The sequence below is a fragment of the Stegostoma tigrinum genome, chromosome 33, assembly GCF_030684315.1.
Source record: "Stegostoma tigrinum isolate sSteTig4 chromosome 33, sSteTig4.hap1, whole genome shotgun sequence".
NCBI lineage: Eukaryota > Metazoa > Chordata > Chondrichthyes > Orectolobiformes > Stegostomatidae > Stegostoma > Stegostoma tigrinum.
In genome coordinates, this window is record NC_081386.1 from 30,166,821 (window position 1) to 30,190,423 (window position 23,603).

Sequence of the window (23,603 nt, forward strand, 5' to 3'; positions counted from 1 at the left end):
CTGGGGACTGTGACTCGATTCAAGCCTTGGGTAACTGTTTGGAGTTGGCACATTCTCCCCATGTCTGTGTGGGCATCCTCCAGGTGTTGTGGTTTCCTCCAAAGATGTGCAGATTATGTGGATTGGCCATGCTAAATGAGGGATTATAGGGATGGGGTCAGGGGGATAGTCTTCAGAAGGTTGGTGTGGACTCAATTGGCCAAATGGCCTCTTTTCACACTGTAGTGATTCTATAAAGAGGTAGTCTGTCAGGCACATCATTTTCTGAACATGCCTATGAAGTGTGCCCTTGTATTTTGTAGACCATTTTTAGACACATTTTGTTGAGAAACTCTCAATGTACTGAATATGGTGGTGATTGTTTTCTTGATGCTGCCATAAGCTGATGGAGGCTTGTGTCATGCTCATGCTTAGTTTTTCTGATGACTGTAATGTCATCTATGATACATGCTGTTAGTATATATACTGTCTGATAATAATCTGATGAAAAAGTAACTACTGAAAGGTGCTCTAAAAGTTGCCAGTACCTGTGACTCTAGGGAAAGATGCACGGATTAATACCCATTTTTGCACTGAGCTTAGGAAAATGCTTGGCACCTGAGAACTTGGGGATTAAATTCTTCCAAGGAACAATGGTTTGTGAGCATCTTTTTAGTGCAATATTCAGTTTCTTTGATTTTAAACATGCATTTTTTAACTGTAACTTTGGTCTGAACATAAATAATGGAGCTGCACCAGTTAGTACTGTGCTTGACTTTGTGGATCATCTTCCACAGTATCACTTTTAAAGTTGCCAATAATGTCAAATTTTCCTGGGCAAAGATGAATTATTTTATCATGAGTGAATCAGAGGGTGGCTGAGAATCATCACAGCAGAATTCTGGGAGACATCACCACAGTCACCATGACTGTACTGCAGGTCAGAGAGAACCTGGTGTCAATGTGTGGTTTTCAGTTGTTGGATCATTGGGATCCCTTCTGAGGTAGAGGAGACCTGTACAAGAGGGGCAGGTTGCATGTGCAGCGTCCAATACCCTTGTGGAGCGATTTGCTGAGAGAGAGAGAGAGAGAGAGAGAGAGAGAGAGAGAGAGAGAGAGAGAGAGAGAGAGAGAGAGAGAGAGAGAGAGAGAGAGAGAGAGAGAGAGAGAGAGAGACAGAGACAGACAGAGAGAGAGACAGAGACAGACAGACAGAGACAGAGACAGAGACAGACAGACAGAGACAGAGACAGACAGACAGACAGACAGACAGACAGACAGACAGACAGCTAGAGACAGATAGATAGATATAACGCGAGAACACGCAAACGCACGCACCCAACCGACAGGATTGGCAGCTACTCTACACAGACAGTTGACCAAGGGTGGAATTGAACTTTGGTCCCTGGTGCTGTGAGGCAGCGGTTCTAACCCATGAGCTGCTGCGCTAATGTGTGTGGTCTATTGCATCTGCTGCTCCCAACGTGGCCTCCTCTACATCGGCGAGACCAAGAGTAGGCTTGGACGCTTCTTTGAACAGCACCTGCACTCTGTTCATGACAAATGACAACACTCTCCAGTCATGAACTTCAGTTTCCCTTCCCACTCCCTGAATGATACGTCCAGTCTGGGCCTCCTCCAGTGCCACAACACCACCTCCAGGAAACTGGAGGAGCAACACCTCATATTCCAATTTGTGGACTGATAATAGCTGAGTCAGCTGATTAAACATTGCTGTAGGTTTCATATTTTCAAACAGTTGCAGCTGTATACAGCTCCCGAGTCCATTTTGAATTTAAGACAGTAATGTCAACACATGGGATGCCAGACCCATTGTGAGAAGAGTTGATCAGGGGCACACATCTTTTGAGAAACAAATGAAAGCCTCAAAAAGATGGCGGAATTGATCAATGTGTGGATAGACACAAGGCCTTAGAAGCATGAAGAAAAGTTCTCTCCCTGCATTTTGCCCAAGGGTCCTTGCAGGCATTGAACTTCATGCAACCTTGTTAATCTCCCAGTGGACTGATGTCAAGTGCAATCTCTAAATTTCTGGTAACATTGTACCAGATCTAAGGGATAAACTATGACAACACATTCATAATAAAGAATAAAGAGAAGACTCATAAGTGTTCCTAATCCATTCAGGTCTCTAGGCTTCAGAACAGGTTAGAGAACTTTAGTCCTGAATGGTTTGTCATAAACATTATCACTTTTTAGTATCAACTATCTGCTATCACGATGGGGCTTGAATTCAAAACCACTGCCTGTATGGTAAGGTCTGAATGTTCCCCAAACATTGTCACTTGCAGGATAATTTGGCTCTTGTTGAGGCAGATGTCTTGAAATTTATTAACAACAGTAACCATTTATACTGTATTAATTCATCAAACTTCCATATAGCTTGGATTCTGTGCTTACTGACCACATAGCCTGTTTATAATAACTATATTTCTGGTCTATTACTACCGCTGCTACTAATGAAGGTGAAGGGGAGGTGGACGCATTCATAATGGAATGTTACACGTTGTATTGTAATTTAACTGCCTTAAAGGTCACTGCATGCCTTGTCTGGGATCTATGCAATAGTGCACAAGCCAAAGTTAAGACTGGATAATGATAAATCTTTTGATCCACCATAGTAGTCTTATGGAGTTAGGCAAAGTTGGATGTTAAGTGTCTTCAGCTTGTTTTCTCTGCTATGGTCTCCAATGCCTTGTACAGTGGTGATCCTGGTATCAAAACCAGATATTGCCTGGCCGGGAAACTGCTCAATCTGAGATGAATCTGGTGAAGACTATGGTCTCCAAGGACAGACTTTATGATTTCCTATGTATGCACCAGCTGTCAGTTCAATGTAGCATGGATGTGTTCTTTCATGCATGCAACATCTACAACACAAAGAAAATGGTTGAAATATGCCAGGAAAACCCTCATTCAAGACCAAAGTTTCAGTCTGCAACCAGAACATTTCAGCAACAGATAAGTTCACACCTTGGCAGCATCTCTGTTGAGTCAGCCATATTGATGACAAGACTCATGCAAGAATTGCCAAAGAAAATGTTGCATTTGGCAGACTTTGAACAGCTGTCTGGAAATGAAAAAGGTATCTGCCTGCTAAACTTGAAGTTTATTCAAACAGTATTCCTGCACATTTTTTTTCCCCCACACATGCCAGATTTGGACTATATACTGCAATGGAACTCAAACATTTTCACAGGGTCATGCTAAAAACAAACTTGACCACTCTCATAACTTTATTTTGGAAGCTCTTAAATATCAGTAGCAGGTCAAAATCATAGACACTGACATGCACACCACAGATAGCATGCCAATAAGCATCCACACCATACAGATGGTCACAAGTGAGCTGGGCTGGTCATATGATTGGAATTCCTGCTACTTAGTTACCAGTGCAAAATTTCTGCAGAGACTGAATCTGGCAAAGCTGTTACGGAAACCAAAATGTTAAAAAAAACCCAAACACACTGCTTCAAACATTAATAACAGAAAATTATCTAATTTTCCCCTTTCCACCAATTTAAAATAATTCAAATTTAGTTTAGTGTTCTGAACTATTCAACTTCTACTTGTTTCTTCTCCTTTCCAGACTGAAATTATCTAATATCATGTAGAATAAAAGACCGCATACACATTCCAACTAGACATGACACTAGATCAATCATAGTCAAAGAAGCAGAAGCTTGCTACTAATCTAGGTCAAAGCAGAAGCCCCTGGCCAAGATGTGTAAAGACGGCAACACAGGATGTTACACAATAATTCCCACTTGGGGTAAATTGTGCTGTTGCTTGCAATCACTAATATGAAATTCCTTTGCTCATTATTTTACTGAGCTTCAAAACCAGGTTTCAAACTTAAGAGTTTGTACCTGTGCTGAAATCAGGCATACAAATTAGCATCTAAGCATGTTAAGGTAGAAATCTCTGATTTGTAAACTTGTGGCCCAGGCAAATTTGAACTCTGAGATCTAAGAAACTCAGATTTTTGAGTCGTATTTAATTGTCTTGTCAATCCTATTTTAATGTTGGGGGCCTAGATGTTTCAGAGGTTCTGACTGCCTCATTTGTGAATAGAACCTAATCACAGCAATAGATCAAGTAGTAAAATCAACTTAACGTGTATAGGGACTTACCAAAAAAAATAGAATTGAAGTTTGATAAATAGCTTTCATTTCCATGGTAAAAAATCTTGGAAGCCACAGAAGGCAAAAAAATTGGACAAATTTCATTGATGTTTTTTGCTACTAATGTCATATTAAATGACTACACTGCCACAAAACCTTTGTGAAAATGTAGACAAAATTGTATTATAAAACCAATGTAAGGTCACACTTATGCTTCTATTCTAACAGAATTATGTTGCATGAGCACTTAATTGATAATGACTGCTGTAAATAATTTAAATAGTTATTTATTCAATTTCACTACAGTTTCAATGTAAGAAAATGGGCACGGACACAATTGTTGAGGCAGCTATGAACACTTGTGGTTATATTAGCAACAGCATCAGCGAACTCATGTAGAGTGACAGTATAGGAAAGATGTAGGTTTGGGTTTCATCACAATTTAGTTCTTGGTCTTGAGCTATGCTGGGCAGATGCTCTATCTAGAGTACTTTCTGAAGGGTTTAGGGAAAAACAAAGTTTTGCATTAGAGGACTTAGGTGGTTAAAATTTGGAAGCAAGTCAATCGAAGGGATATAGTATCTAGGCAAGAATGCTTGCGCTTCATTTGAAGGAAAACAAGAGGTTTTGGGTTCAAGCACAGGAATTCAATCTAAACAGACATGTTACTGTTGTGCTGAAGGATTGCTGCAATATTAGTGGTGTTATCTTTTGAATAAGGCATCAAGCAGATACTCTGGCTGCCTGTTTAGGTGGATTAAAAAATGTCCTGTGGCACTAACTGAAGAAGCGGAAGTGAGAGCCCATTTTCATCCTTCAAGTAACTCTGCCAAAGCAGATTAACTAAGGATTTTATTTTTGTTGTTGTTGAATGTTGCTGTGTCCAAATTTGCTTTCACCTTGCCCACATAACAGAAAATATGTTTGTCTTCTTTTAGGTGGTGGTGGTTTTCTCGCTCACGAGGATGGAATGATTATCTTATAGGCATCTTCACAGATCCTGCCATTTCATAGTGAACTCAGCATGATGCAGACTTCAGTGATCTGGACAATAAAATGTTCAGTGTCTGCCATGAGACTCTAATGGGCAATAGAGAGAGAAAAAAGAAATCAAATCAACTACAAGCCACTGGTTAACAAAATAGCATCATAAAAAGGTAAACTGTTCCACTAACTCTACTTCAATCCAAAAGTGAAATCATTTCATCCTGAGTCAGAGAGCTTCAGAATGCAGACTAGCTTTCACTAAATACCCTGAAAACTAGGGTCCACATCCAACAAGCCCAGGGCATAACAACAATACCTCCCATACTGCTGATTAAGATCAACATCAACATCCTGGAAAATGGGGCAAATCTCTCAATGAAGTTAGACACGGACCGAAAAATTTGTCCTTGCTCCAATGTGTCAGCTTAGTCCACAACCAACTGAGAAAAAAGGTGAAGATAAGATCTTAAATCCAAGACTAGTTCTCAGGACTGTAGTACTCTCTGTACTCCAATATGCTTCAGTGACTTGGACAAACCATGGCAGGCACCTCAAACAACCAGAGAAGTGCCACCAGTGCTGTCTTTGCAAAACGGGCAATTCAATAACAGCAAAGTGTGGAGCTGGATGAACACAGCAGGCCAAGCAGCATCTTAGGAGCACAAAAGCTGACATTTCAGGCCTAGACCCTTTAACCTCACTGCGAAGCCTCTTCCAGGATGCCTAACCTGAAGAAGTTACCCTCCTCCCTCTGGACCAACGTTTTCCGATGAAGGGTCCAGGCCCGAAGAATCAGCTTTTGTGCTCCTGAGATGCTGCTTGGCCTGCTGTGTTCATCCAGCTCCACACTTTGTTATCTCGGATTCTCCAGCATCTGCAGTTCCCATTAATGCTGAATTCAATAACAGCATCCTATCTCTAGCCAACTTGTGTGGCATTGTGGTGTTAACCACTCACCACCAGTTCTGTAAGTGTGTTCGGCTGATGCCAGGCTCCTGAAACAACTGCCTTACATGGACCTTGGTCCCGGTAAGAGTCAATGAAAAAGGTATAGCGATGTCCTCAGAGCATCCTGAAGAAGCAAAGCAAAGTTGCTGACTTTTGGCAGATCCTGGCTTGTGTCTGACCCAAGATAAAGCAGACTCATTTAGTAGAGTCTCAAGGACATTGAAAAACTTTGTCAGGAATATGCAGAGGTGAAGTTGAGGTGTCAGTGACAGTACATAAATCTGCAAACAACTTGTCTAACCTGCCCATAAAACATATGGCAGTTTTTAGATTTCTCAATGTACGTATAAGTCTTCTCAGAACCTATGCAGCCTGAGCGGAAACAAGTAATTGTCAATTTCTCAAATAAATCACAGAACTGCGGATGCTGGAAATTTCAAATGAAAACAGAAATTGCTGGAGAAACTCAGCAGGTCTGGCAGCATCTGTACAGAGAAAGCAGAGTTAACATTTTGAGCCCAGTGAATTCAGCTCTGAAGAAGGGTGAGTGGACTTGAACCGTTAACTCTGTTTTCTCTCCACAAATGCTACCAGACCTCCTTAGTTTCTCCAACAATTTCTGTTTGTTTCAGTCTCAACTTCAATGGACCACTTGAAAAAAAGAATTCTGAACAGTTCAAGTCTTCATATAATAAACAAAAGGCACTGCAGGAAATGAAATAAAAATGTACTAGGTTGATACCAGGATTGAGAAGTCACATTAAGAAAACTGAACCAGTTGAGATCTTTTCTACAGAAAAGGAAAGACTGAGCCGTGGCACGAATGAGGTCTTCAAGATTATGAAACAATCAGATGGGGAAGATGTAAAAATGAGAGTTCCAGCAGTGGAGGAGACCAGAACTAAATGCCAAAAATATAGGTCAGATATAATAAATAAGATAGACATAACAAATTCAATTGGAAATTCAGGCAAAATATTTTTATCCAGGGAGCAATCAGAAATGTGGAACCTGCTACCGCAAAGGGTAGGTGAAGGAACTAGCATAGATATATTTAATGGGAAGATACATGAATATATTAGGGAGAAAAGAAAAACATGTCAACATAAATGCGTGGAAAATGATAAGAGGCTCACATGAAGCATAAATACTGACATGCACCTGTTGGGGTCCAAATGACTTGTTTTTGTGTTGTAAGTATTATTCTTCTATTCTGAAATTCTATTTCATTGGCTTTTGTATTTGGAGAACATCAAAAACACCACATAAATGAAAGTTAATTCTTCCTTAGCATGATCCAATCATATAGTATTGATGTTAAATGTATTGTCAAATATGCCACTACTTTCCTGATCCAAAATCTGTGCGTGTAAGGTAAACAGGGACATTAAAGTGAATACTACATAAATAAACATACAGAATACTCTTCTTGTTTTTGAAATGCTCAGTCTCAACCTTCTGGGTGAAACATCATTGCTGGATGATATACACATTTTTATAGAATTGTATGCTTTTTAGCTTGAGGAATTAGTAAGTTATTGTCATGAATTCCATTGTTTGTTACCATTATTAGGCTTTTGCTAAGTTTTTTTATTTAATGCAAAGTTTTAGAAAATCAGCAAGAAACTGCACATTACTGAACAAAGGAACATGATATTATGATATAAGGCATTTGAGTGCCTGCGCAGATTACCAGAGTGATCAGTGCAATGCACAATAGAGGATGGAAATATTTTAGCTGAATCTATCAACCAAAAAACTGTACATAATGTGAGTACTTCATCCAAAACTGAAATTCAAATATTAAACATCATTACTGCAGATCAAAGATATAGAATTTTGTTACAAGTCTGATCAAATCATTTAAAATCATTGCAATATTATAATAAATTTACGGCTTTATATTTACTTGCATTCCGAAATGTTATAATGTATTTGCAGGAAAATAAGTACATATCCAAAATATTAATTGCTTTCAATCAGTGTAGAATGGCAGCTCGTTGTCTCGCATACCGAGTTTATCATATCTCCTGTCTCAATGACAAGATTATTTTCTTTAGTAACAATGTTCCCAGTTTACAGATATAGGGCAGATTATGTCAGAATTCACACAGGGCAAACAGGAATACATAAACTGTGCAGTGAATTAGATATGAAAACCTGGACACTGCTGCTTGTAATGTGTTGGCCTCCTGTGATATACCCCTTTTCGTAGACAGTCTATACATCACATCATGGTGGCTGTAATTGAGACCACCTGCCAAGTCAGAGGACAGTTACAGATGTCGTCTGCTTGTATGAGATAATATAAGGCGTGCTGTGGTCACGGAACACTCAGCTACGTTGATCTGGCAACACTGGAGGGAAAAAAAATTGCTTTTGCTGCTGAGATTTTGTTATCTTCATAACATCCTTTGTCTGTAGAGACTGGTGAGGTTGGTCACTGGATACCCTGTTGAGAGCGCCTTTCTTCAAGCATTCTGCAAACCCACATGGAAACCACTTCTGCGTTCTTGTCATTGTACTGCACTACAAATGGGTGAACCTGCAAAGCAAGGATTTAAAAGAAATGAAGCAAATGAAAGGAAGGAATCTTTTGTAGACTAAGCTAATAACTGTTAAGGTCAGGTCATATGTATCTTCAGCTCAGATTTTTCCACATTGAAATTCCCCATCAAAACTAGCCATGGAAAGAAATTCATGAACATGCATTCCTTGTAATTTAATGGTCTAATGCAATGATGTTGCACTCTGTGCAAGATACCCTGCTCAATATAATTGAGAGTTCTAGAACAGCCTTATATTATTCAGGGATATAATTGAGATCTACCTCCTACTAAGCTAGGAGCCATAGAACCATTACATCTACAGCACATACCAAGAATAGATAATTTTACTTACTTTTCGCAGTGAAAAGAATTTGAACTTCTGCATTTTGTTGTGTTTAATGGTCACATATTGAAAAGAAAACAATTATGCATGCTTCAGAACAACATACAATAATCCCTTAACAAAAAATAACAACTGCGAGTTCTGGAAATCAGAAACAAAACAGAAACTGCTGGAAGAACTCAAAGTCCTGAAGAAGGGTCACTGGATCCAAAATGTTAATTCTTTTTTCTTTCCACAAATGCTGCCAGACCTGCTGAACTTTTCCTGCAATTTCTGTTTTTGTAAGCACTAACCCCTTTTGTATTCACTGGGGTTAATAAAAAGGAGCCATCTGCTAGTGAGGTATTTTGTTTGTCTGTGAATGTGTGTAAGCTAGACAGTTAAAGTCTAAAGAGGTTTTTAAAAGTATTCAGGTGATGGGAATGGAGAAGTGGAGGAAAATAGTTTTGATAATGATTCAGATGTAGAGGTGACAGGAGGAAACTGAATTTGATTGAGTAGCACACCAAGCTTCTGTAACTCTGCCCTAAATCTCAAATATTCAGAGGTTGAACGGAGTTGAGGCCAATTATGAACAGAAATACACAAGAGAAGAGGATGGCTATGATTTTTTGGAGGTTTAGCAAGGGGAAGTTGAATCGTAAAATGGTTGGATACATTGAGACAGTGATTAAAGGGCCAAATGAGATTCAGTGCTTTGATTACAAAAGTAAGCAAGTTGTAATGAACTTTAATAAAACACTGGTTCAGCCTCAATGGGAGGACAATTTCTACTTCTTTAGTGCACAACACATTAGGAAGTTTGTGAAGGTATTCAGGAAGGTGCAGAAAAGATTTATGAAAATCGTTTCTGGCACGAGGGCCTTCAGCTGCATGAACAGATTAAAGAAGCTGGCTTATTCACCAGAGAGAAGAGGAGATTGAGAGGAGCATAGTTAGAAGTGTTCAAATTCACAGGAGGTCTGGACATAGTAGATAAACTATTTAGATTAGTGGAATGGTCGGGAACCAGAGAATATTAATACAAGATGATTGGCAAAAGAACCAAATTAAACCAAAGTGAAATGAGGAAAAGTCTTTTGACTCAGTGAGTAGTTAGGATCTGAAATCCACTGAGTGCATGGTGGAGGCAATAAATATAATGGCTTTGCAAAGGAATTCAATAAGTGCCCAAAGAGGCAAGGTTACAGAAAAAGCGGGTAAGTGAACAAACTGAATTGCTCTTGCATACAGTTGGCATGGACACAAACATTTCCTTTATTTTAAATGCTCTAGTTTTAAGAATGTTAGCACTGCTCAGTAAGAGGAAACAAATTTACGTGACCAGTTTTGGCTAGGGAAGAAACATGGATACAATTTGCAACACAGTTGCAGTTCATATGGAAAGCTGCTGTCCAATCTGATTTCAAAGCTGCCATTATACCAGGCTTTCTATTCTAGAGAGAAAGTCTGAGTAGAGATGTTGTCTGGGCAAAAGCACATAAATAATGCCAAATAAAAGCTGACATTCTGGAGTTCTTATTGATTAGACTTTTGGGAGCACAAGAACAAAATTTTCAGAATCTTTGTTTAGGAGTCTAAATGGTCGGGCAGAATCTATGATGACTGGATTGTACATGGCATGTAGAAAGATTAAGTTGGTGAGCATTTTGCAAAAAGCCATTTGGTCTATGTGCTATAACTCTCACCACTGTCTTTTAATTTACTCTCCAAAATTAGTTTTCAAATACATTACATTAAGCTTGGATCCATACTGGGATAAACAAGCACAGCATCTGCAAACCTTAACAATGTGCATTCATAGTAAAACATCATCCTGGCAATGAATTGAAAATGTTTCATTCAAAGCAAGGTACACCAGATTTTGGCACGTTATTTTAATTGAAACATTAAATTATCATTATACAAAGTGGCAGAAATACTGAAAAATTTGGTAAAACGGTGTAGAAATACATCCCACCAGATGACCAGTCCATGCTTTCACGTAATGCTGGTGCTTGTTCTGGAATCAGGAAGTATCCTACTATCTAAAAGACAATCATTAGCTTCATTACCATGTAATGTGACATTACAATTAAGATAAAAGAGAAATGTTCTTTAGATTCGCGAGGTGGTGGTGAGGTGAGGACCTACACAAAGAAATGGAAAGACTGGTGACTAACCTGAATGGGACTTGGTACATAACGGTGATCACAAAACCATTGTTGATTGTGCAAAAAATCTATCTGGTTCACCAATGTTCTTTAGGGAAGGAAACTGCTGTCCTTACTTGGTCTGGCCTACCTATACCTGTCTATACCTGTATACCCACAGCAATAAGATTGAATCTTAGAAACCCACTGGGCAATTAGGGATGGACAATAAATACTGGTCTATCAGCAATGTCTACATTCCGTGAAATATTATACAAAACAAGAATAAGTTTTTCTAGTCTGTATTTAAGTAGGAATGAGGGTAAAACAAAAGCAAGGGGTCAATATTCTATTTGGTTGAGGTATATCTGGAGAGTTCAAGTCTGTGGGAAATATTATGCTCCAGGGAGTCTGAATGACCAAGTGTGCAGGATATGCCTTTGGTTGGAACAACCTGAGCTTCAGGTTTGAGATTGTGACCACTACAATGCATTGATGAGGTGGAGAGGTTGGTGGATAACACATTTCAGTCTGTGGTCACCCTACAACTTAAGGAACCATCAGTCTGAGAAGGAGTGGGTGACTGCCAGAAAAAAAGTATGGAACCAGACAGGCAATAAGGGAATCTCACCAACTGCATCTTGCCTGCAAACAGTTTTCTGGCCTTGGAAAATGGTCAGAGCAATAATTCCTCTTTGCAGACCAGGCAAAGCCATAAGCATGAGGAGGAAGTGTGGTAGGTAAATCATTAGTGAGGATAATAAGCAGGTAATGTGACCTTAAACCTGACAATAAGATGCCACCTGGGTGCCAGGGTCAAGGATATCACTGAATGACTGGAGGGCATTCTGAAAGGGGAGGGTAAACAGCCAGAGGTTGTGGGTCTATGTTGGAACCAATGACATAGGAAGGAAGAGATCTGAAATCCTGTAAGCAGGGAGTTGGTAGGAAATTGCAAAGTGGAACTTCAAAAGTTGTCATCTCTGGATGACTCCTGAGGCTGCCCAGTAGAGAGTCTATAAATAGAAATACTGCAGATGAATCTGTGGCTTGAGAAATGGCGTAAGGTGTAAGTCTTCAGATGCCTGAGACGCTGGGATTGTTTCTACATGAGACAGGAACTTCACAAGTTACATCTGAGCAGGAACAGGACCAACATCCTCAGGTTTAAATTAAATTAGCAAGGGGATGGGTAGCGAAGGAGAGAGATTCTGAGATAGAATTAGGAGTTAAAACACAAGTGAGTCTGGAAAGCAGAGGAAATCTAGACTAGATAAGAGAAAATCTGACTTAGCAAGCCCACTTGAGATTTTAATGCAAGGAGCCTCATGGATATGACAGATAAGCTGAGAACACAGATAGAGATGAGGGAGTATAATATCACAGCTATAACTGAGACTTGGCTAAAAGATGGACATGATTGGCAGCTGACATTGCTGGAGATAGCTGAGATTGTACAGGGATAGAAGAGGCGGTTGCAGTATTGATCAAGGTAGCATTGTTGAGAGATAATATCTTAGATGGATCATTAAATGAAGCCATGTGGGTGGAAGTTAAAATTACCAAAGGGCAAACGTGCAGTTGGGTGTGTGTTCTATAAGCTCCCAAACAGTCAGAGAGAGATAGAGAATAAAATATGTAGTCAAATTTCAGAGAATTGTAAGAATGAGGCAGATATAATATGAAATTTCAACTATGCAAATATTAACTAGCATAATTTTAATGCAAGGTAGAAAATTCTTAAATTGCATCCAGAACAATATTTTTAGTCAGTACACTGAAAGCCCAACAAGGGAGAGGGCAGTTCTCAACCCAATATTTGGAAATAAGCCCAGGTAGGTGTAAGGTGTATCAAGTACCTTCACAGACAGCATCTTCAAAACCCACAACTACCAGCATCTATCAAGAAGGGCAAAGGCTGCAGATACCTGGAAACACCACCACTTGGAAGTTCCCTTCTGAGCCACTCACCATCCTGACTTAGAAATATACTGATGTTCCTTCAGTAGCACTGGGTCACCTAGAACACCCTCGTCAATGCCAGTATGCATCAATCTACAGCAAAGGGGCTGCAGCTGTTCGCCACCACTTCCTCAAGGGCAGCTAGAGATGAATAAAGACAACATCCCATGAATGAATGAATGGAATAAAGGAGGGAGCATTTTGTATAGCAACCATATATCAGTTAGATTTAGGATAGTTATGGAAATGGATAAGGAGTAAACATTCTAAGCTGGGGAAAGACTAACTTTACTAAGCTAAGACATGATTTGGCCCAAGTGGACTCAGGGCAACAACTTGCATATAAAATTTGTCAGAATGACAGGATGGGGCAAGTATGATCCCTTAAAGAGTGTAGAACTCTGAATGTCAAGGGATGTAATGGTTTAAATTCAGAAAATAAGAAAAGCTTATGGCAGATACCAAGGGCTCCAAGGGACAGAGTTCCTAGAAGAATATAAACTATACAGTGGGGAACTAAATGGAAATTATCAAAGCTAATAGATTGTATGAGAATGCATTGGCCAGTAGAATAAAAGGAAATGTGTACATCAACCTAGAAGATGTAGGTTACAGTCCTCAATGAATGTGTCAATCTTCACAATGGAAAAGGATGAGTAGGTGCAGACATCATGGAGGGCTATGAACCATTAGAAGAAATTAAAGGGCGGGGAGGTGCCAGAGGGTTTGGCAGCCTATAACAGAATATACCTGTAGGGCTGGATGAAATATATCTTAGGCTGTTCAGGTAGGAGACATCTTAGGCCCTGGTAGTAATTTTCAAGTCCTCTCTGGCCACAGATGAGGTGCCAGTGGTCTGAAGGACTGCTTACATCATCTCACTGAAACAAAGGCAGCATTTGCCGACTTCTGTGGATGTGTGCACACTGCTATAAATGTCACATTTAAATGGTTTCAGGGGAACAGGGAGGTAAAGGACCCTGGAGAGAAGAATGGGAATGAGATGAGGACCTGGGAGGTAGGGACAGACAAGTCTGGGACCCGAGAGAGGGGCAGTGTGAAATTAGGATCTGGGAGAAAGGAGTTAGTCAGAAGGGCGAGGGCGCTCAGGACAGGAGTCACTCCTCCACCACATCCCCGATTCCTGCCCCACTGATTCCCAGTTCCCTCCCCAATTCTCCCCTTCTCTCCCATGTCCCTATTCTCCGTCACTGAACCCCATTTTGAAAGTGGTGCACATGTGCACTTCAATATTTCCATATGACAGCACTTGTAAATTCTACACGATAACACAGAGTTTTGCATCATGTGCCTGCAGTGTTTGGATTGGCATGCATGTATGCATAACTGCACGCAGATGCAAGTGTCAGCAAACAGTGCTTTAAAAAAGCAAAAAATGGATACACCAAGAAGTTACAGGCCAGTTGTTGACCTTATTGTTCGGGAAATTATTATAAATCATTCTGAAGGACAGAATATAGCTGCACTTGGAGAACCAGGGATTTATCAGGGACAGTTAGCATGCATTTATTAAAACGAGGTTGTGTTTGACAAATTTGATTGAATTTTTTCAGGAAGTAACCAAGAGAATTGATCACAATAATGCATTTGTTGTGTCCATGTAGACTTCAGCAAGGCTCTCAATAAGGTCCAACATTGCAAACCGAATCATGGAGTCATAAAGAACAGAAGACGCCTTTCAGCTCATTGCATCTGCAGCAACCTTCTACAATAATTTCAGTTTCTAGAAGTCAGCACATAGCTTTGAATGTTATGATATTTTAAGTGCTCATCTAAGTACGCTTTAAAGGTTGTTAGGTTTCCCACCTCTACTACCCCCAACTAGTCAAGAACATAAGAGCCCATGGCATCCAGGGTAAAGTGGTATATTGGATTCAAAATTGACTAAGAGGCAAGAAGGAGAGAGTATCAGTAGAGGGATGCTTTTATAGCTGAAAGGCTGTTTTCAGTGGAATGCTGCAAGGGACAGTGCTGTGCCTTTGCTGTTTGTGGTCTCTATTAATGATGTGCAGTTAAGTGCATGTGTGTGCACGTGTGCGTGTGCATGTGCTTGGGTGCATGTGCATGTAATGATCAAGAAGTTTGTTAATGATATGAAAATTGGTAGCATGGTAAATAGTAAACAGGATAGCCAGAGACTGCAAAAGGATATCAATGGACTCGTCTGCTGGTAGAAGCAGTGGAAAATGGAATTCAACCTGGAACAGTGTGGGTTAACGCACTTGGGGAGGGCTAACAAGGCAAGGGTTTACACTATGATAGGGCCCTGGAAAGTACTGAAGATCAATGAGACCTTGGTGTGCATATCCATAGATCCCTGAAGGTAGCAAGAAATGGATGAGATGGTTAACAAACATATGGGATACTTCAATAACAAGGTGTTGAGCTGGATGAACACAGCAGGTCAAGCAGCATCAGAGGAGCAGGAAAGCTGACCATTCGGGCCTAGACCCTTCTTTCCTGAAGAAGGGTCTAGGCCCGAAACATCAGCTTTCCTGCTCCTCTGATGCTGTTTGGCCTGCTGTGTTCATCCAGCTCTACACCTTGTTATCTCAGATTCTCCAGCATCTGCAGTTCCTACTATCTCTGAGACGTATGGGACACTGACTTTTCTTAGCCAAGGTATAGAAAGAAGAGCAAGGAGGTCATGCTTAAACTGTGTAAAACACTGGTTAGGCCATAACTGTAGTATTATGCGCAGTCATTATAGGAAGGATGCAATTGCATTGCAGAGAGTGAAAAGGAGATTTACTAGGATGCTGTCTGAGTCATGAGAAGACATTGGGGTTGCTTTTCTTACAGCAGTGAAGTTAAGGGGGAATCGGATGGACGTGAATAAGATTATGAATGCCATAGAAAGAGTGGATAGGAAGGCACTTTCTACATTGGTAAGGAGATCAATAAATAGGAGGCACAGATTTAAGATAAGAGATGGAAGACTAACAGGAGAGTTGAGAATATTTTATTTTTTATCCAAAGTGTTAAGAGTTTGGAACACACCGCCTGAAGGTCAGAAACTCTTGTAACACTTTAACAATATTTAGATATTCACTGGCGTTGCCATATCTCCAGAGCTATAGATCAAAAGTTTGAAAATGGGATTAACATAGGTCTTTGTTGACTCGGGCAGACAGGATGCATTAAATGGCCTGCTTCTGCACTGTAAATAATGGAGTCTGAGCGACTTAGCAGGTCAGGTAGGCTCTGGCACTTCTGTGAGGCAGAGGTAATTTATGGTCATGATAAAAGTTCATTGGCTTGAAATATAAACTTTGTTTCTCTTCTCAGATATTGCCTGATAAGATGCTGAATAGTTTTTTTTTAACGCATTTTCCGTTTTTATTTCACAATCCAGCATCTGACATATTTTGCTTTTCCCTTGGATCCATGACATGACCTGTAAAGGACACAGACGTATTGTGAACAGGAGTAGAAAGATGGTATTTCTTTAAATTCTAGGTTTTAGTGTATGTACTGCTGGGGTCAAGCAGTGTTGTGGAATTGAATAGGCAGGAAAATACTCTTTGAACACCTAGGTGCCAAATGATAAATTGTGAATCCTCAACGAATGTACCTGGCAATTTTTCCTTTTTCCCTATGAATGCAACTTATCAACACAAAGTAGAATAAACAAGCTAAATAAATTGCAAGATCATCTACAGAAAAAATATACTCAGAGTGTACAGAAAGCAGTGGCTGCTGGTGGGCTGTCAGAGAACAGTTCCACATGAAACTGCTCGCCATTTGAGCCAGGAAACTTCCAGGACGGCTGTGCACCACAGGTGGTAGTTAAGTTTCCTGACTTTGATACTCCTTGATTGGCATCCAGGTTAGGAAAGCATGATGACTATTACTCCCTTTGAAGCCATTCAGTGACAGGTTCATTGGTTGAATTCAACACAACCTACTTCCTACTGAGTGTACAAACTTGAAATGGCCAGTCTCCATAGGGAGGGAAAATTAAAACTTTAAATGTTGCCAGCTAAGTCAGCTTTTTGAAGTGATTGTTTTTAATCTTACCTCAATGGGGGTGGCAGGGCACACAGTACGTAATGAAAGTAATTGTCCCTTAATTTACCTTCAATTTATACGGTAATGCAGACAGCCCCAAGAAACGCAATTAGTATTTTCCTTGCAATTGCAGTATTTGGACTGGGTAACTTTGTAAAATCAGGAACAGCAGCTTTCTATGCATAATGGTCAACACAGGGAACATGGCAATTTGAGTACAGCACTAGTCAACAGTACAATGTTTAAAATGGAAATTTAAAGCCAAGTTCAAAATAACAGTAGGGTCAGCTTTGCTAATTCCTATAGGGGATCGAGTCTCAATCAAATCATGGAGATGTTGCTCTGTAGAAACAATCTACAACTGTTCTTGGCTGAAGACTGGGAAAATGTGAACCAGTTACTACAGTAAAGGGTGTGTTCTTTCCTTGAATGAAAAACTCAAAAATTGCCACTGCAAGCAATATTAAACTGTTAAATTCTCTCCATAGTGGGGAGAACAAGTAAATAATTAGGTATGCAATAAGCTCTACTAAATAACAGAAGTTAAATTTCTTTAAAACATACGCTTACCAAAAATGCTTACGAAAATGTGGGGTATAATAAACTGCAATTGCTGTTATTAAACAACATTCATAAAAGTCACAAAGCAACCAGTAAACATGAGCTGATCAATACATCAAAGCTCAGGAAAGGTGTCGAACTCTAACAAAAATTGGATGAGTGCCAAATTTTGGGGAGCTTCATGAAGGATTTCTCTCTGTGAATCACACTATCTTCCCAAACTCATCTCATTACTGAGAGATAATGTCGACTGCATATCATTCTCCTTCGCTTTCCAACACCACTGGCCACTGCCAGGTCTTCCCAGGAGTCTTGATGCCAATAGCATCTTTAAAACCAGTCATACATCCAGTCAAGCACTGACAGTCTTCAGCTGCCCTGAATGGTTTTCCCCAGACATGTCAGGCAGAGGATTATTTGTACCAACTTTGTACTTTATATAGAAACAAGTTTAAAGGCCTGCAGATTAATTCAATCACAGCCTTTACAACTTATTTGACACAGTTACTGCTGCTTGCCATAATTTCAGTATGTCACAAACGCTGAGAAGAACCAAACAGAAATTTACTGAGCACTACTTACACCACAGGAAATTTTCAACAAAATTATTTATGTAATTTGTAAATTACTCAATGCTGAACACAATTGCAGACGTAAATAGATAAGCAAGGAAAGCTTGGGAGTGAGTATTTTAAGGCTTCAGTAACAATGTAAAAATCAGGTGAATTTGGCAAGAAAATACTGCAATGTTACATGGACATGGCCATTCGCTAGCTGGAATGAGAAGAGGTCAGCAGGAAGAGGAAAGTCAATGGACTGGAAAGCAGGCCACAGAGTGAGTGCCAGTCAGACTAATTTTCTGTGTCAACTTTGCAAATTAGGTAAACAGTGACAAACTGGCTTCTTAAAATCAACTTGTCAGTTCTCATTTTCTTGAGAAAGGGTAATCTTCGGCAACTGGCAGCCCACAGAGTTTTCTAATAGAGGTTAAACTTCAAGGCTAACAACACACCCTGCTAAGCCAGAGAGACATTTAAAAACAAACTGTAAAGTCCTACTTCTCGTCTAACAAACACGCAAAAGCTCTTCTAAAAACAATGCAGAGGAATATTTGCCCTTTTTAAAAGTAGTTTTGATTATGCTTTCCTGTTCCAACAAATTGTAAATTAAAAATATTATAAACTGATGTCCAATACACACTTACTATCTACAAATTAAGCAGGTCTGTCCTCAAACTGAATGCGTCACATTTCAACACCACCTCACTGTCTGGTTTCATAATCTTCCTCCACATGCTTTTATGAAAGCATAGAAATAATCTGATGAACACTGAAATGCCTGGGTCAGAACAAGGTTATACTCGACTAAGAAGAGAAAAACAAAAGCATCGATTGGTATTATATGCCATGGACTGAATGATCTTGTATTTCTCATAAATTGATGGTGACCTCCAGTTTCTTTAGCCTCTATAAATCCCTCAAATTATGCTGGCTTCTTAGCAGCAAATATTTTCTAAAATGATTTCGATCTCCTTCTTTGAAGGCATGGATTCATTATAGGCTATTCTACAAGTATGAGTTTAGTCATGAGTTGTGAGGATATTCAACCACTGGGGCTTCATATTTATTTTTCCAACTATGCCCTTGCATTTTGTGGAACTGACCTATTTTATAGGATAAGGAGGAGAAATTCTGGATGATTTATTTGCCTCCCTAATTTTGGGGCTGCTGTGGTTAATTACTGTTAAACTTGGTTGGCTGCAATAACTAAATACCTGCAGTTGGTAGGGAGCACTTAAGAAATTAATCAACTGTTCACAAATTTAATTTTACTGGATGAAATGACAAAATATATAATTTCAGCATGTTGACATGTTTACACAATGCTCACACGTTACACACGTCTGGCAAAGGCGCAGATGACTAGAATACCCTAATAATTAAAATAATTCTGACTATAAAAGCTCTTGTTTTTTTTAAGAATCAGCATGTAGTTTATTTTAAATACAGCACTCAGAATACTGATCACTAGAGTGTGATTATGAAGAGACTAGTAGATGACATAATGCATTGGGACCTTGTGCACACTGTGGAAAGCCCTCACACTCTTAAGTGTAATGAACCCATAGTCCAAAAACATTACACTGTACATTAACCGATCATTAATGGCACATTAGAACTGGGGGCATAGCATGCTTCCTGGTCAGGGTGTCATCAGGACAAGATATCATCTTAGAACTCTGAAAGGGGCTTTAAAGAGAATGTCATCTGAATACTTCCATTCTCAGATCAAATCGCCTTACAGCACTGTATGTGAAATTTGAATCAATGCAATAACGAAGCTATTTAAATCAATCTAAACTGAGTAATATTCCACATTTGTAAAGGATTCTGCAGCAGCAGATTTTTTGTTTTTAATTACAGAATTCATTGATGTTATATCCAATATGGTAGAAGTTTTGTTATCCCTGTTCATCCTCATTCCAAATAACTGCACTGTCACAAGGCACAAAACTGCAGCTGCTAAGGAAAGGGCTGGCAGAAAGAACAAGAGTATACTGGTGCAAAAATATTCTGGTGAATGTCAAGACTGGATTCATTTCACTTCCAACCCAAAGCAATTTTAATAAAAAGTGTTCTTGAAAATAACCCACATATTTTCTAGTTATGTAGTTTTCTAGTAATCTAAGAAACAGTGTAGTTCTTCAAAATTATGTCAATAGTAGGCCTGCCTCCCAAATCCCAATGAATTCCTGACCTCAGCAATGGTATCATTAAACAGTAAGTCAACTAACAAGTTGCTGTTCCGGTTTACCATATGCTGATCTATTGCATTGGCTTGAAGTTTTTTTTAGAAGATGGATTCTTAACAAAATCGCACAATATTAATAGATTAACACAGAGAGAACAGATTTCATACTAACCAGTTAAGTGCTGCTTTTGTACAGCACATTTCAAAGCCATTAGGAAAGAAACAGGTATTGGGGAGCAGGTAGACATTTCACTTGATTACATGGGAGATGATGGGGGTAATTTTCTAATTGCATCACTAATGGAAGCCTCTCCACCAGGCAGCAGATATCAAATTTTCAAATTATGTATGACAGGTGCTTTTTTAACTAGGTGGAACATCACAGCTGATCTTGTGCTCACTCAATGACACACAAGTTCCAACCGGTCAGCATCCGTGGGCTACAAAGGGTGACAGGAGAAGAAAACTTGCGAAGTCCCCATTGCAAGTATCTCAGTGAACAGTAGTTGAACAGGACTGGGATACAATTCAGGCTCAATGGTAGTGCCTTATCTTAATTCAAGTTGAGCAGCTTGCTTACATTCTCTGTCTATGGTTCCGTACAAAAAAATTGGCACAAATCCAACGATTATCCAGTACTTGTGAGACTGTAACCTCGCCAATGTCAATGAGTTGAAGGGAGCAGGACAGAAGCAGTGTGGGAAGTAAAGATTCATCAGCGACATTAAGAAAGTTGACATAAATTACATACTGAAATAAACTAAAACTGACAATAAAATGCAGGAATAAGTAAGCTGCATCATTTTAAAAGACTGGAATGGTTTCTGATATGATCATCTGCTGGCAATGGGAAATTCATGATACTCATATTTCTTATTCCTACACTTGTATGATATCCATTGATCTGATAGTTATAGCAACATGGGTCCAGATTAAACAAATATATGTGGGAAGAGGAAAGAAAAACAACATCAATGGATTTTGATCATTATACTCCAATGATCCATGGGGATCTTTAAGGCTGTTAATTTATTTAAAATAAATTACGTCTCCACATCCATGTACTTATTCAATTTTCTTTATAGCACTACTTTGAATCTGTACCCACGACAATATCAGGGTAGGAAAGCATCTCAAATCCTTACCTCTGCTTGTATAGAGTTTTGCCTTACGTCACCGCTTGTTCCTCAGCCAATCAACTTAAACTGAAGTTAAATGTGGGTCATCTGATTGATTCTTCAGCCATAGGAAAGTTTCTATTTAATCTATTGAAATACTACAGACATTTACATAGCTCTAACAAAACGGTTTGACTTCTCTACAATGCATCACCCTGTAGCTATCCCAGTAAGTCTGTTCTGAACACTGTACAAAGCCTTTACATCCTTCTGGCATCCAGAACTGAAAACCATAGTCACAGTATAATGGATTTATAACAGGTTCATCAAAGTTTCTTCACTTTTGGACTGTTTGCTTCTCAATATAAAGACCATCAAAAGCTCAGTATGAAAAACTTTACAAGCACAACTTTGTCAGTCAATTGCACATGATCTGGTCGTTCATATTATGCAACTGGCTTTCTTTCTTTGAACCTGACTATTTGCCAATATAATTTTCTTGAGGGCTCTTCTTTGATTTTTTAGCATTGTTTGCATTTAATTTAAGGGTATGTACTTACTAGATCTGGCCTTGATGTGGTTTCAGCAAAATGGTTGACCCTCAGTTGCTCTCTGAAATGGTCTAGTAAACAATTCAGTTCAAAGGCAAATTGGAATGGGTAACAAATGCTAACGACACCTAGATTTCATGGAAGCATTAAAAAAATGTCACTTGTGCTAGTAAGTAGCAGAAAGCAATTAGAGGAAGTGATTAAACAGCTGTATAATTTTCTTTGGTATATCAATGGAAGCCTTGTGTCTAGCATGTTATGCTTCAAAGTGTTCAACATCTTTATAACTGAAAACAAAGGAAAGAAAGTGTCATTCATTTCATAATGGATTCTTGTGACTCAAATCTAGAAACTTACACTGTCTTCTAACCTACAAGCTATTATTATTGTCTGAACCTGCATGTTTAGTTCATATATACAGTGCTGGTGCAGTGATCTTCAAAAGCTGAGCTTGGTTAAGCATAGTTCCATCTCGGCAGAAAAAAATTCCAGTTGTGATCTAGACTATTCACGATCACTGCAGTGGAAGATTTAGTAATATGCTAAATAAACCAAGGGATGATGCTGCTAGATACATTTTCTGAAAATTAATTTCAGCCATACTTTCTATGGGCTTGTACCTAATGCAACAGCAATCAATTCATTTTCAGGATTAATTTCAACTTACTTACTTGATTTCAATGTAAAACCAACAGGCAGTAATTTTAATATTGTACAAAAATTCCAAGACCCAGGATGGCAAAGTTGGATCAAAGTCTTCTGTTTAAACCAGCATTTATGTCTAACCTCCATTACGGCAAAGGTAAAATCTGAACATTGATGTGCCTCATCTTTCTTTTAATCATACTTCATTAACATGCTTAAATGGGAGGCTTAACTTAGGTGATGAGAATTTAATAGCATATTTATACTATTGTGCTGGTGTCACACTAGCACAGTTTACAGTTTCTATTTCTACTTTCTTTTCAACACAGATTACTTTGAGAGTTGAAAATTGCCAGAACAACTAAACTCATGCCCACAGCTGCATGCAGAGTGAGATAACAAGGTGTACAGCTGGATGAACACAGCAGGCCAAGCAGCAGACGAGCAGGACGGCTGACATTTTGGGCCTAGACCCGTCTTCAGAAATGAAGGAGGGCAAGGAGGTTCTGAAATAAATAGGGAGAGTGAGGGGGAGGCGGATAGAAGAGAAGATAGGTGGAGAGGAGACAAACAGGTCAAAGAGGCAGGGATGGAGCCACTAAAGGTGAGTGTAGGTGGGGAGTTAGGGATGAGATAGGTCAGTCCAGGAAGGGCAGACAGGTCAAGGGGCAGGATGAGGTTAGTAGGTAGGAGATGTGGGTGGGGCTTGAGGTGGGAGGAGGGGATAGGGTGGGAGGAAGGACAGGTTAGGGAGGCGAGGGAGAAGCTGGGCTGGTTTTGGGATGCAATAGGGGAGGGGAGATTTTGAAGCTTGAGAAGTCCACATTGATACCATTGGTTGAGGTGCTGTTCCTACAACCTGCGGGTAACATCATTGTGGCACTGCAGGAGGTCCAGGAT

At 39.5% G+C, this 23,603-nt stretch overlaps 1 protein-coding gene across 4 annotated transcripts in view; it reads right to left on the reverse strand.

Moving 5' to 3' along the window:
- Positions 1-1,236: 1,236 nt before the first annotated feature.
- The window catches only part of map2k5 (mitogen-activated protein kinase kinase 5), a 353,172-nt gene continuing 330,805 nt past the window's right edge, over positions 1,237-23,603 (reverse strand). For all 4 annotated transcript variants that reach the window (XM_059639304.1, XM_048562623.2, XM_048562622.2 and 1 more), the window contains one exon: positions 1,237-8,604. In XM_059639304.1, coding sequence (XP_059495287.1) covers positions 8,500-8,604 — 105 coding nt within the window. In that variant the 3' untranslated portion in view covers positions 1,237-8,499. The remainder of the gene's footprint in view (positions 8,605-23,603) is intronic.